The sequence below is a fragment of the Rana temporaria genome, chromosome 1, assembly GCF_905171775.1.
Source record: "Rana temporaria chromosome 1, aRanTem1.1, whole genome shotgun sequence".
Classification (NCBI taxonomy): domain Eukaryota; kingdom Metazoa; phylum Chordata; class Amphibia; order Anura; family Ranidae; genus Rana; species Rana temporaria.
In genome coordinates this window covers 273466298-273479837 of record NC_053489.1, presented here as the reverse complement: position 1 = coordinate 273479837, position 13540 = coordinate 273466298, and the positions used below count along the sequence as shown (strand labels likewise).

General features: G+C 40.8%; 1 protein-coding gene across 2 annotated transcripts in view; it reads right to left on the bottom strand.

Moving 5' to 3' along the window:
• Nucleotides 1-2081: 2081 nt before the first annotated feature.
• Nucleotides 2082-13540, bottom strand: part of FRMD3 (FERM domain containing 3) — a 289794-nt gene continuing 278335 nt past the window's right edge. For both annotated transcript variants that reach the window (XM_040355603.1, XM_040355606.1), the window contains one exon: nt 2082-3175. In XM_040355603.1, coding sequence (XP_040211537.1) covers nt 2577-3175 — 599 coding nt within the window. In that variant the 3' untranslated portion in view covers nt 2082-2576. The remainder of the gene's footprint in view (nt 3176-13540) is intronic.

Genomic DNA, 13540 nt, shown 5'->3' with positions numbered 1-13540 from the left:
CTAGCTCTGAGATACCTTCTTAAATAAACAAGACGTGACCTAATTGATTTTGTGGTAATTGTTTTTATGCGTTTTCTGTAGTAGACAAATAGGGGTTGATTTACTAAAACTGGAGGGTGCAAAATCTGGTGCAGCTGTGCATGGTAAACCAATCGGCTTCTAACTTTAGCTTGTTAATTAAGCTTTGATAAAAAAAAAAAATTGGAAGCTGATTGGTCTCTTGGAAGCCCATGCAAAATGAACAGGCTGTCTTAAGCCTTGTACACACTGTTAGTTATTTTTCGTTCGAACCAGTGGGCTGAATGAAAAAAAACTAGAGCTCAGGTTGTAGCCATTGTACTAAAAATCTGATGTTAGTACAGCAATCTCCCCTGCTGTGCTATTGTGTTCTGACAGGGGGGCGACCCCCCCCCCCCACCAGAATACTCCGGTCATCGCTCTTAGCCTTTGGCTGAGAGGGCCATTTGGGAGTCGGTTGGCAGACTTTTTTCAGTCATGACCCTTCAACAGAAGCCGGCCAAACGGCTGCCGTACAGATGGGTGAATGTTGGCCGGTTTCTATTAAACCGGCTGATGCTGCACGACATTCCGCATGTGTGTACTAGGTTTTAATGTAATGCATGCTGCCATACAACATAACCCACATTAACGTGCGTGCCTTAAACGCAATGCAAAAGTGTAAGACTACCCTCCTACTTTTTCTAGCCAGGTGGCTTAATACAATTAGAAATCGATTTTCTTACTTTGCAAAGAATATTCATGTATGGACTTTCACCATAACTTGTCTTTATATGTGTCCCTAATTTCAAGCAGCCTTGCTTAATAAGTGCATCTGTACTTCCCCATAAAGCCAATTAAAAAATGCCAATATAATGAGTTAACCTAAATAGATTTTCACTTTGCAAGAGAATTTTCCCTTAGCTTAGAGAAGGTGCTGAAAATTCACTTTGCAAAGAATACCCAATCATGTGCAGGGAAAATTTTAAAATATATATTTTTCCTTGCAGACGATTGGATGATGGAAGTCAGCAGAGCCTCATCCCATTAATTAAACAAAGGGAAAATTCCCTTGCAAAGTGAACAGCCTTAATAAATCAACCCCCTTGTCCCCACAGTCCCTAGGACTAGTCCATCTTTTTTATGCTCCAGTGTCACAAGAATATTATCTAACGTATACGGACAGTCTTAAATTGGGCTTCCAGGGCAATGGGCCCAATAAGGGTTGATCTATTTGTTACTGTGCTTCTATGCCACTGCTCATCGTGCAATGATGTTCACTTGCACAAAGAGGACTTACTTGGACAGAAAAGTCAATCAGAGAGCAAGAAAACTTTCACAGTGCACTAACCCATAGCAAAAAAAAAAATTCTGTTTGTTTGCCTTACTGGCTACCTTTGATAGGTATTTGGTACTGTACTTTGCACATTACTCTTTGTCCTATAGAATAAGTCCACACATCTTAGTTTTCTAACATCTCATGCTGTCTCTTTTTCAACTTCTGCCTTCTAAAAACAGATGAGATATTAGGAAAAGACACCCATAATACAAAGCATTATTTTTTCAAGCAAACCCAAAAATTTGCAATGAAAAAGGTTCAGACATTTTTTAATTGGTTGCCATGTAGAAAAACTGATCTCTTAAGCCCCGTACACACGATCGGAAGTCAGACAGACTTTTTCCATCGGAAATTCCAACCATGTGTATGCCCCATCTGAGTAATTCCGATGAATTCCATCGAAGTTTAGATAGAGAACATGTTCCTTTTTTACTCTGATGGAATTCCGTCGTGAGTTTGGTCAGACAAAGGTGCGATCGTGTGTATGGGGCTTTACGCTTCTGCCACAATTTTAACTTAATTTAACCTGGGTATATAATATACTCAGAGTAACCTATAAATATATCAATAAATAAGTAAATAATCTACAAATCGTTTGTTTTTCAAATGCAATCATCTCATATATTAAAGTAAACCTTCTGAATGTAACGTGTAACTTATGTGTTTTGGAAAGATTAGACATTGAAACAAATCCATCTTAGGAAAAAAATATACTGACAAACATTAAAAAATATTTTCCTTAACATGCTTTTGTGCATTAATCTTTTCGCTCTGTACAATTACATAAGTTAAGAAGACATTTCTTTACTACAAATTTACCAAAATATTGAAACACATAAAAAGTTAAGAAAATAAAACCAGCAAAAATGTTGCTTGTATAGGCATCGGTTATTTCTTCCACTGCCAGAGACACCTAGACCACACTTGTGTGATATGTTCCGCTTCTCTATGACATGGAAAGGACTTGGGGGACAATAATCTGAGGTTTATATCCAAAATGAACCAACCAGAACTGCCAAAAATCAAGGACAAAACACACCATGTCAGCATCTAAGAATATATACATAATAACCCCACTATACAGTAAAAAAGCAAAAAAAAAAATCAATAATTTTTACAATGTACTTTCTTCATTTTGGTAGCAGTTTACATAACCCCTTGAAGAGGAAAAATACCTCTTTGATATGGCGGGGAGAATAAAGATTTGAATATAACCCTCAGATGTTAATATTGCAATAAATTATGAGCTGTTGGCGACGTTAATTGCCGAGCTGATCTTGCATGCCAGCCACTTCCTAAGTGGACAGTAGTACTCGTTGTGGAACTGCTCAAATTCTGGTGTTTGACGGATTTCGTGAAGAAAGGAAATGTCAATGTCCGATTCCAGCAAGACGAGAAGAAGAGGAAGAAGCACCAAAAGCAACCCCAATGCCACCAAAACAAGTCGGGAGAAGCTCTTCAGGAAGGCATTCAGCTGCATGTTTCCCATTAGGAAATTGTAGCTTACACTTAGGGCTTTCCTGGCTTCCTTCAGCTCTTCCTCCTCTGCAATCAAAAATGCATGTTCATCTGCATCAAACTCCTCAAATGAATCAACATCGTCTCTGTCGCTCTCTGGTCTGAGGGAACTATTAAAAAGCATCTCAACGCCCTCGTCTACTGGTGTAGGCAGCAAGCTAGCACTTGGGTTATACATCTGCTCTGAGATTGTTAAAGGCTCCTCCTTCAAACTTTCTTCCTCATCGTGCCTAATATCTGGTATTACTTCCCTATCTCTGGCAGGGGAAACGCCAGCCACAGGAGGGGGACTGACATCATTGTGATGTGAAAGCAGGACACCTAAAAAGAAAGAAAAGAAAGGCATGTTTATTACTATTCAAGAGTTTCAATCATGATGGCTTATTCAATAAGAGAAACAGCAAAATGCAGTAACCCATAGCAACCAACCAGCAATAATATTTGCTGATCTGGCATAAGTGTACCAAACACACATTGTTTGGCAGCAATGGCTTACAGCACTTTATGCTCTATGCACAGCCTTATTGAATAATTTTTTCATACAGAAATGAAAGGATACAAGTGATTTAAAACAATATTGTTAGCATTGCAGGGCTTATTGTGAGAGGACATCTTGATTAGGATCTTGGCAAATATGTTATTATGTTAGGTTTCTAGTCTTTGCTGTATCATTAAAAGACCTTTCATGCATTCATTCTCACCAGAACAACAAGTCTGCTTTTTGTATGCTCTTGTTTACCTTGGGGTGCTCCCACTACTCCTATTGTATTCTTTTAAATAAACAATAAACTACAAAATTCTATAATGTAGCTGTGCAGGTCTCAAGAGAAGTCTTAACCACCAGTCCTCTAGGGATGTATTATTAGAAATTTCAATTTTTTTTCACAACTACCAAAAAACTGCAACATCCAAAGTGAGTGCTCTGACACTTAAATACAGTATATAACTTAGATAATCCTCCCGATTCCATGCAAGCATGGATTTATAGCAGGGCTCAAAATTTCAAGTCCTGAGCTACTAGCCAGGCCTCAAGGCGTACTCGCCACCAGTTGCCCCGCCCAACCCCTACCATGTCCCGCCCCTAATCCCGCCCCTAGAAACGCCCTCATAAATCTCATGAAATTACAATATTTTATGGAGAATTAAGTTATAAAAATAAATATTAACAACAACTATCCGTTCCCAAAAATGCAGCCTGCCCATGTCTACCAATGCAGCCTGTGTCCCCAGTGCAGCAAAATGTCCCCACAATTGCAGCCAGGAGTCCCCCCCCACAATTGCAGCCAGGAGTCCTCCCCCACAATTGCAGCCAGGAGTCCCCCCCCCACAATTGCAGCCAGGAGTCCCCCCCACAATTGCAGCCAGGAGTCCCCCCCACAATTGCAGCCAGGAGTCCCCCCCCACAATTGCAGCCAGGAGTCCCCCCCACAATTGCAGTCAGGAGTCCCCCCAACAATTGCAGCCAGGAGTCCCCCCACAATTGCAGCGTACCTGTGCTGGGTAGGAGAGGAACCGGGGCCGCCGCCGCCACGTTGTTCAAACTGCAGGGAACATTACAGCTTTCAATTCAATAGCTGTGTTCCCCCCCGCACGCGTCATATACAGCCCCTTCCTCTTGTCCGGGAAACTTTGATAGACAGATCACCCATCCAATCCTGGGGTGGGTGATCTGTCTATCAAAGTGTCCGGACAAGGGGGAGAGGCTGTATATGAGACGCGCGGCGGGGAACACAGCTATTGAATTGAAAGCTGTAATGTTCCCCGCGCTCTGAACAACCAGACGGCGGCGACAGCAGCTGCAGCAGCGGTAACACGACTCTCCTCTCCTTGCTCACCCCCCCTGCTCCAAGGCAGCCCACACTCGCCAGCCCTCAAAATTTACTCGCAAAATGCGAGCAGACGAGTGTAAATTTTGAGGGCTGATTTATAGCACTATTCTTCAAATGCACTAAATACTTCACACGCACTTGTAGCTGGAAATAATACAGTTGTAATATTTTTTGCTAACAACATACTAATATTTTGGCTGGTACCGACACCTGAGTTGAATTATTTCCACAGCCTAATGATGTCTTTTCATATGTATAGAGTGGCAATCCAGTCATTTAGCACTTGAGATAGCCTTATAACATTTCTGCATCTTCCACAAGAATGTCTAACCAAACATTTTTTATATTTGGCGACTTTAAGCCTCAACAAGATCCCCTTTGTCGGTTATGAGTTATACCCAAAAGCAGTGGTCATCAACCCTGTCCTCAGGGCCCACTAACAGGCCAGGTTTGCAAGATAACTGAAATACATCACAGACGATATCATTTGCTGCTCAGTGATTGCAGTATTCTAGTCTCCATCTCCCCAAGGTAATACATAAAATCTGGCCTGTTAGTGGGCCCTGAGGACAGGGTTGATGACCACTGCCCAAAAGCTTTTGTTACATGGAGGAGCATTGAATCATCTTATGATTGGTGATAAATATTAGCATTGAGTTTCAAGGTTGTGCACCTTCTGCAACCAATGCTAAGAAAGTCTTTAAAAACGGAAAAAAAAAAAAAAAAAGTTTATTTAAAATGTGTAGATTACAAATAGCTAAGTGTATTGAGGTGTATACCAACTGCTGGATTCCATGTTTTCTTTACTGTTTACACTTGTATTGATCGCTTATAGCTAAACTTCCAGTACTCAAACAGGAGAGGAGACCTTTGGGCCTCCAACACAGCAGCTAATGTTTCGTTTGCCTGTCCCTCCTCTCCTGTTGTTCAGTCATAGAAAGCTTTGTATATTGTGAACCCATTTACAGAATACAAGTCACTTAGTGAATGGACCGAGAAAAGGAGGGATGAGCAGTGCAGCTTGTGGAGAGCGATAAGTCTGCTGTCGGGAGCCTGAAGTATAGCAAGAGCTATACAATTAGTGCTCAATAAAAGTATAAAGGGTAAAGAAAACACAGTGATCCAGCCTGAGATCCACCTCAATACACTGAACTTTTTGTAATTTGGCACATTTAACATATTTTCCTAGATTTCTTCTTTAATCTTCCTCTGAGATTTTCACTTATTTTAAATAATGGAAAATGTAACAGCAATTAGGAGCAAAGCAAGAAACTACTGGGTGAATACTATATATTTGGAATGCTCAAAAGATAAAGAAAACGGTATCCACCTATCAGCAAAACTGACTTATTCATCAATACATTGTCTCGTTGACAAATTATATTGGTTGAGTGAGATATATTCTGCATCACAGATTTTCTTTAATAAAATATGAGCAGAACAAATATGAGAGACTATCAACAAATATTTGGTGCTAATCCTGGCCTTAGTCACCATCTTTATCATTTATCCAAGAGGCCTGTTTTTGCTTACCGCTAAATAAGTTTGTGTAGGCAGTGATGGATGGCGTAAGAAATATAGACACAGAGAAAGCACAATTCTACTTCCCAGATTTTTTTTTTCTCCATTGTTAGGCCCAAATGGGTATTCTGACTATAAAGTTCCTGGTCTAAAGCCTCGTACATGAAAACTCGCAGGAGAGCTTTTTGCCAGGAAAACCGGACGTGTGCATGCTTCCTCGCAGTTTTTCCATCAGGAATCCCAACAGGAAAATAGAGAACCTGCTCTCTATTTTCCCGTCGGGATTCCCGGTCTGCTTTTTTCCCCGCCAGATTTACTAATACTCTATGGGAAACACTGCGAGGCAGTGCCCATGGAGCCTAGACACGGCCGGGATACCCCGGCCAAAGCTACATGGCAGTTTTCCTGCCGGGTTCTTGGCTATCCCCTCGGTTTTCACGGTGGACTTTTTACCGCCGTGAAAACCGAGTATGTGTACAGGGCTTAACATGACAGGACGGGTAGGGTTGTCATTACTGTAGGATTGTTTTAAGGGCGCTTTCACACAAGCGTTGAAAATAGGCGGTTGGGTCACGTTTTTAACGCTTTCCGAACGCCTATCAATGCCACACGGAATTGTTACAATAGGTAGTGGATGGAGGTGTTCACACTGCAGTGTTAGCGTTGCTTCGCGTTGAGGCGAAGCAAAAATAACACGGCCTGCAGAGTTTGGCAGTTGTTGCCCCTTTGCAACTGCCTCCACTCTATTCTATTGAAACGCACCGCAACCGCACCTTAAACGCATTGTGAACGTGCTTAAGTCGTTTACAGTACGGTTGCAAAGTGTCAAAAGTGATCATTTCCTATTTTAGCCTTATTTAAAAAAACAAGCAGGGTATTCGAGTAGTGTTGCCTGACGCAACATGAATGCCTGTACAACACATCCTAAAGACTCACAAACGCTATAAGTGCGTTGATGTGCTTTTAGGCTGCCTTAAAATTCAATGCATACATTTTATTTAATTTAAGTGTAAAAAAAAGCCCTAAGAGGGCTTGATGACTGCCCATTCTCTCCTTATACTGGAAATAGAAGCCTTGACACTGTCATTTGACAAGCTGTCAAACATCATTCAGTTTGGGAGATGATCTATTCTAGAGGCAGTGCAGCTATCTCACCCTGTCTCCTGTGATAGCTGGGCAGCGGAAAGGGGACTGTCACTGTGAATATAGGCTGCAATTAATGGTAATATTTTGAAATCCTACAGAACTTTTTATAATAAGATCTGCCGAAGATCCTTGTTTAGGCACCTCCTTTTATAGGATGATAACACTCTACCCTTGTTTCCCCATTGTTCTTCAGCTTTGTCCACTTGTTACATGCTCTCCCAATGGAAAAGCACATTGTGCAGGCATGATTAGCTGTTCTATCAGGAAACCTGCTCTGATATAACATACAGCAAATGCTGGAACACATGCATGTAGACAGAACGTGGCTGCAAAGAGACCGCAGGTGATCAACAATGCTGATATGCAAAAAAAAGAAAAAAAAATTTATTATACACAATACACTTATTATTTAAGTTCAAATGTTCTATCTTGTCACAATGCAATCAGAATCAAACCTGCCCTGCAAAATTAGAAGCAAACAACAGCAGAAAAAGTCAACATTACCCTTCAGCTCTAGTTAACAATGTACCAAACCAAACTGAATAGGATCATTTCTGTAGGGCCAAAGTAAATTGTACAATAATATTTTTTCTGCAAGGGATGGTGAGGGGGCACAATACATAGAGTTTTCAAATTAAATTGTAGTTCTACATTATGTAGGAGGGTTATATGCTTACAGAGTTGGATGGGAAAATAAAATAAAAAAGACTGAAGTACAAATTTTGACTGAACAACCTTATTTATAAATACGCTGCTTCAGTGTAATGTTAATTTTTCAATCACAAATCTATTAGCGAAAGAAGAATCAGGATGCCTAGCCCACGGTACATAGGTTAATTGGTGTACAAGAACGAATAATTGGCTCTCATTTAAAGGCTACTGATGCTAATGGCCCTCTGACCCACCATTATTATGAGATGTTTTCCTCCACACGGTTTTAACACAGGAGTGCGTTGTAATTACTTCTGTAATCAAGAGATTGGATGGATTGCCTCCCCAGGAAATAATTACTTGCTTATTGCATCCTGTACGTGTTATATAATACAGTCAACAACATCAAGTAGTGCTATACAGGGAGTGCAGAATTATTAGGCAAGTTGTATTTTTGAGGATTAATTTTATTATTGAACAACAACCATGTTCTCAATGAACCCAAAAAACTCATTAATATCAAAGCTGAATATTTTTGGAAGTAGTTTTTAGTTTGTTTTTAGTTTTAGCTATTTTAGGGGGATATCTGTGTGTGCAGGTGACTATTACTGTGCATAATTATTAGGCAACTTAACAAAAAACAAATATGTACCCATTTCAATTATTTATTTTTACCAGTGAAACCAATATAACATCTCAACATTCACAAATATACATTTCTGACATTCAAAAACAAATCAGTGACCAATATAGCCACCTTTCTTTGCAAGGACACTCAAAAGCCTGCCATCCATGGATTCTGTCAGTGTTTTGATCTGTTCACCATCAACATTGCGTGCAGCAGCGACCACAGCCTCCCAGACACTGTTCAGAGAGGTGTACTGTTTTCCCTCCTTGTAAATCTCACATTTGATGATGGACTACAGGTTCTCAATGGGGTTCAGATCAGGTGAACAAGGAGGCCATGTCATTAGTTTTTCTTCTTTTATACCCTTTCTTGCCAGCCACACTGTGGAGTACTTGGACGCGTGTGATGGAGCATTGTCCTGCATGAAAATCATGTTTTTCTTGAAGGATGCAGACTTCTTCCTGTACCACTGCTTGAAGAAGGTGTCTTCCAGAAACTGGCAGTAGGACTGGGAGTTGAGCTTGACTCCATCCTCAACCCGAAAAGGCCCCACAAGCTCATCTTTGATGATACCAGCCCAAACCAGTACTCCACCCCCACCTTGCTGGCGTCTGAGTCGGACTGGAGCTCTCTGCCCTTTACCAATCCAGCCACGGGCCCATCCATCTGGCCCATCAAGACTCACTGTCATTTCATCAGTCCATAAAACCTTAGAAAAATCATTCTTGAGATATTTCTTGGCCCAGTCTTGACGTTTCAGCTTGTGTGTCTTGTTCAGTGGTGGTCGTCTTTCAGCCTTTCTTACCTTGGCCATGTCTCTGAGTATTGCACACCTTGTGCTTTTGGGCACTCCAGTGATGTTGCAGCTCTGAAATATGGCCAAACTGGTGGCAAGTGGCATCTTGGCAGCTGCACGCTTGACTTTTCTCAGTTCATGGGCAGTTATTTTGCGCCTTGGTTTTTCCACACACTTCTTGCGACCCTGTTGACTATTTTGAATGAAACGCTTGATTGTTCGATGATCACGCTTCAGAAGCTTTGCAATTTTAAGAGTGCTGCATCCCTCTGCTAGATATCTCACTATTTTTGACTTTTCTGAGCCTGTCAAGTCCTTCTTTTGACCCATTTTGCCAAAGGAAAGGAAGTTGCCTAATAATTATGCACACCTGATATAGGGTGTTGATGTCATTAGACCACACACCTTCTCATTACAGAGATGCACATCACCTAATATGCTTAATTGGTAGTAGGCTTTCGAGTCTATACAGCTTGGAGTAAGACAACATGCATAAAGAGGATGATGTGGTCAAAATACTCATTTGCCTAATAATTCTGCACTCCCTGTATATGTAATTAGACATCAGTTTTATACTATGCAGTACCATTATAGTATATCTAAAGGGGCTTTATTTTTCCATTTTGGATAGCGCATGGTTAAAACCACTGTGAGTTTTATCTTATGGCTCAATATTCTTTATTGGTTCTTTTTTGTACATGTCAATAACAGTAGTAAAGGAAATGAGACAAACATATTTAACAATTTGCGCCCATTGGGATAATAATTGTAGCATTGGTTAGTGTACATTAGGCATACATGGTAAAAGAATATATGTTAGAGAATAGGTGTAGAGTAAACTATTATTGATTGTATAAACTCCTTAGTTATGACATATAACAAGGAACAGTGGGAAAATAGGGGAAAGAGTAGTAGTAACCAAGCATATACCAGTGCTTTTTTCTTGCCGATGAAGGTAAATTTAAAACAATGTATTGCATTTAGGATCAATTAACTGCTGGGACCATTTGGTCAAGAAAAATACAAAATAATTTGCATGGATAAGAGAAAAGGTTTGTTCCATACCGGTGTAGTGATTTAGGCCCCATACAGTTTCCAAGATGCTGGGGACAACAGTAGATTTTCAGAGTCTCATAATATCATTTTTGCAGCAAATAATAAATGCACAATAATGTCCCAGAAAATTGATTGCTATATGCAACAGGGCTAACGCTGGGAGGTGTTAAGTTTTTCTTTAGCCATCTGCATCTCATTATAACTTTCCTATCTATTTACTAATGCTGGTAGCATAAGGATTAAAACTATTCAATGTTAATTGGGAGAGTGAAAATCCATACTAGACCAAAAGGACCTGGTATGGATTGGAGGGGGGCATGCTGTTTTTTGCCCTGCATTTTTCAATGCCATTCTTTTGTTTACATTTCAGCTGTCAGTGGGGAAGACTGAAGGAGATTAAGAAGGTTATTCTCAATGAGGTGGCAGCTCTGGTGGATGCAGGCTAGGCATTTAAGGAGTTAGCAATATTGACAATAATATAAAAAGGTATAAGCAACTGTGAGATACTGGATATCTTCAACTTTTTGCACTCAGAGATCAGTCATTTACTGGAAGACGATTTCAGTCTCATTGGTATTTGTCTGGGTGGCAACACAGGGGGGTACTGAACTTTCACAAGTAATGTAGAGCCCCATCTCCCTGATTACAATGTATTTAGGAGGTATAAAATATTACATACATGTTACAACTGCCGTTTTTGTACTGTTGTTCATGTTATTTCCGGTTTAGGTGATGGGTAACACCTTTCAAATAGAGAAGAAGTTGATAGTCCAAAACCGAGTCTGAGGCCTCGTACACACGACCGAGGAACTCGTCGTAAATGAAACATCGTTTTCCTCGACGAGTTCCTTGTCAGGCTTGTGGAGAAACTTGACAAGCTTTCTTTGCGTACACACTATCAAGACCAAATCTCCTCGTTCTCAAACGCGGTGACGTACAACACATACAATGGCAGGGGAAGTTCGATTCCACTGGCACAACCCTTGGGGCTGCTGTTTGGTAAGAGACAATTTGAACTTTTCAGACTGTTACAGCGTGACAAATGTGCTATCTCCATTACAAACGCTACTTTTACCGAAGGTGCGCTCCCGTCTCATACTTTATTCTGAGCTTGCGCGGGTTTCTTAGCATACACACAAACGTGTTTCTAGTCGAAAACCAGCCCGACAAGAAACACGACAACGAAATTGAGACTCCCGACGAGGAAAAAGAGAACTTGTTCTCTTTTTTTCTCATCAAGTTCCTCGACAGTTTTCTCAATGAAAAACATACACACGACCGTTTTCCTCGGCAAAAAAGCTCTCCCACCAAGTTTCTTGATGGATTCTGTCGAGGAAAACGGTCGTGTGTACGAGGCCGACGGATGTTGGCTCAAATATGTCTTGCATACACACGGTCGCACAAATGTTTTCGTCAAGAACGCAGTCACATACAGCATGTACGACGTCACAATAAAACGGAAGTTCCATACCAATTGGGCTCCTTCTGCTTATCTCGTGTTAGAAGAAGTTTGATGAGAGACGATTCGCTTTTTTCAGATTTGTGCTTTTCAGTCCATTACAGCGTGACGAATGTGCTATCTCCATTACGAACACTAGTTTTACCAGACCGAGCACTTTCGTCTCGTACTTGATTTCGAGCATGCATGGAATTTTGTGTGTCGGAATTGTCTACACACGCTCGGAATTTACAAGAACGGATTTTGTTGTTGGAAAATTTGAGAACCAGCACTCAAATATTTGTTGTCGGAAATTCCGACAGAAAATGTCCGATGGGACCTACACACGGTATTTCCAACAACAAGCTCCCATCAAACATTTGTTGTCGGAAATTCCGAGCGTGTGTACGCGGCATAAGAGGTAGGGTCAAGTGATACAAAAGGTAATAACTGTGGGGGATGGTCTGATGGAGAAAATGAAAATGCAGTTGTTAGGTGTGGGTAGGATAGGCTTCTCTGAAGAGGAGGGTTTTCAGGGTTTTCGTCTAAAAGCTAACAGAGTAGGAGATAATCGGACAGGTTGGGGTAAAGAGTTCCATAGGATTTGAGAGGCTCTGGAAAAGTCCTGGAGGCGAGCAAAGGAGGAGGTGATGAGGGAGCTGTTATACTGTTATATATAGAGTTTTAAAGAATACTTCATCCAACAATATCTCAAAGCTGTCTTCCTGCTTTAAACACATAAACCAATTTGATTAACTTGGATTGTATAGCGTTCTAAATATAGATAGAATTTTCAATGAAATGTAGCATCTGCTGCATTCAATTCATACTGAGGTAGAATGACTTTGTCCTGCTGATGAGCTTTGAGAATTTATTAGTAGCTGCTGTTTTGACACCAAACCGGTGTGTGTAAAATCATCTATAATATTGTGAATCAGTCTGTAACACCACCTGTACATAGCATAATTGTTGCCACAAACATAAGATGATCACAAGCGGATGTGTGATTGTTTTGTAAAATAGTCAGGATGCAGGAATGGATACTATCAACCAATATGACATAGTGATGACCTAAACAGAAGGAAATTAGACAATCCATGCAGAAGAAAACATCAGTAGCTTCAAAAAAGATATAGCTTATCACACTTATATCACTACTTGATGGTGTATCCCGCCTGCTTGCGGGTAGTGCGTCATGGCAGAGTACAATTTTTTGAGTCTCGTTGAGTGGCTTGACCACCATTATCGTACCTGAGGCTGATGATTTGAGCCCCTGCTGGTTGCCTTTCATTGACTGCATTCTCTCCCTTACCACTTTGGGCTACACTCCCGATTGTATACATTTGCCTTGTTTTCTTCCAGTTTGCAATGACTGCTGGGTTCATTCTTCAGATGTGGCGGTCTCAAACATACTCATATTCAATCTTCTGCCAGTGCCCAGCTGGGTACATATCCTGTTAGGCTGGAAAAGGTTTTAAAATATCCCCAGTTTATGGACCTCCTCTCATTGCCTCCTGTGAGGAGCTGTTGTTCTTTTATGGCTTGGAGTGGTTGTTCCGTGTTCCATTCCATTTAGGCATAAGTTATTGTTTTGCTTCTCTTCTATCCGAGTGCAGATATT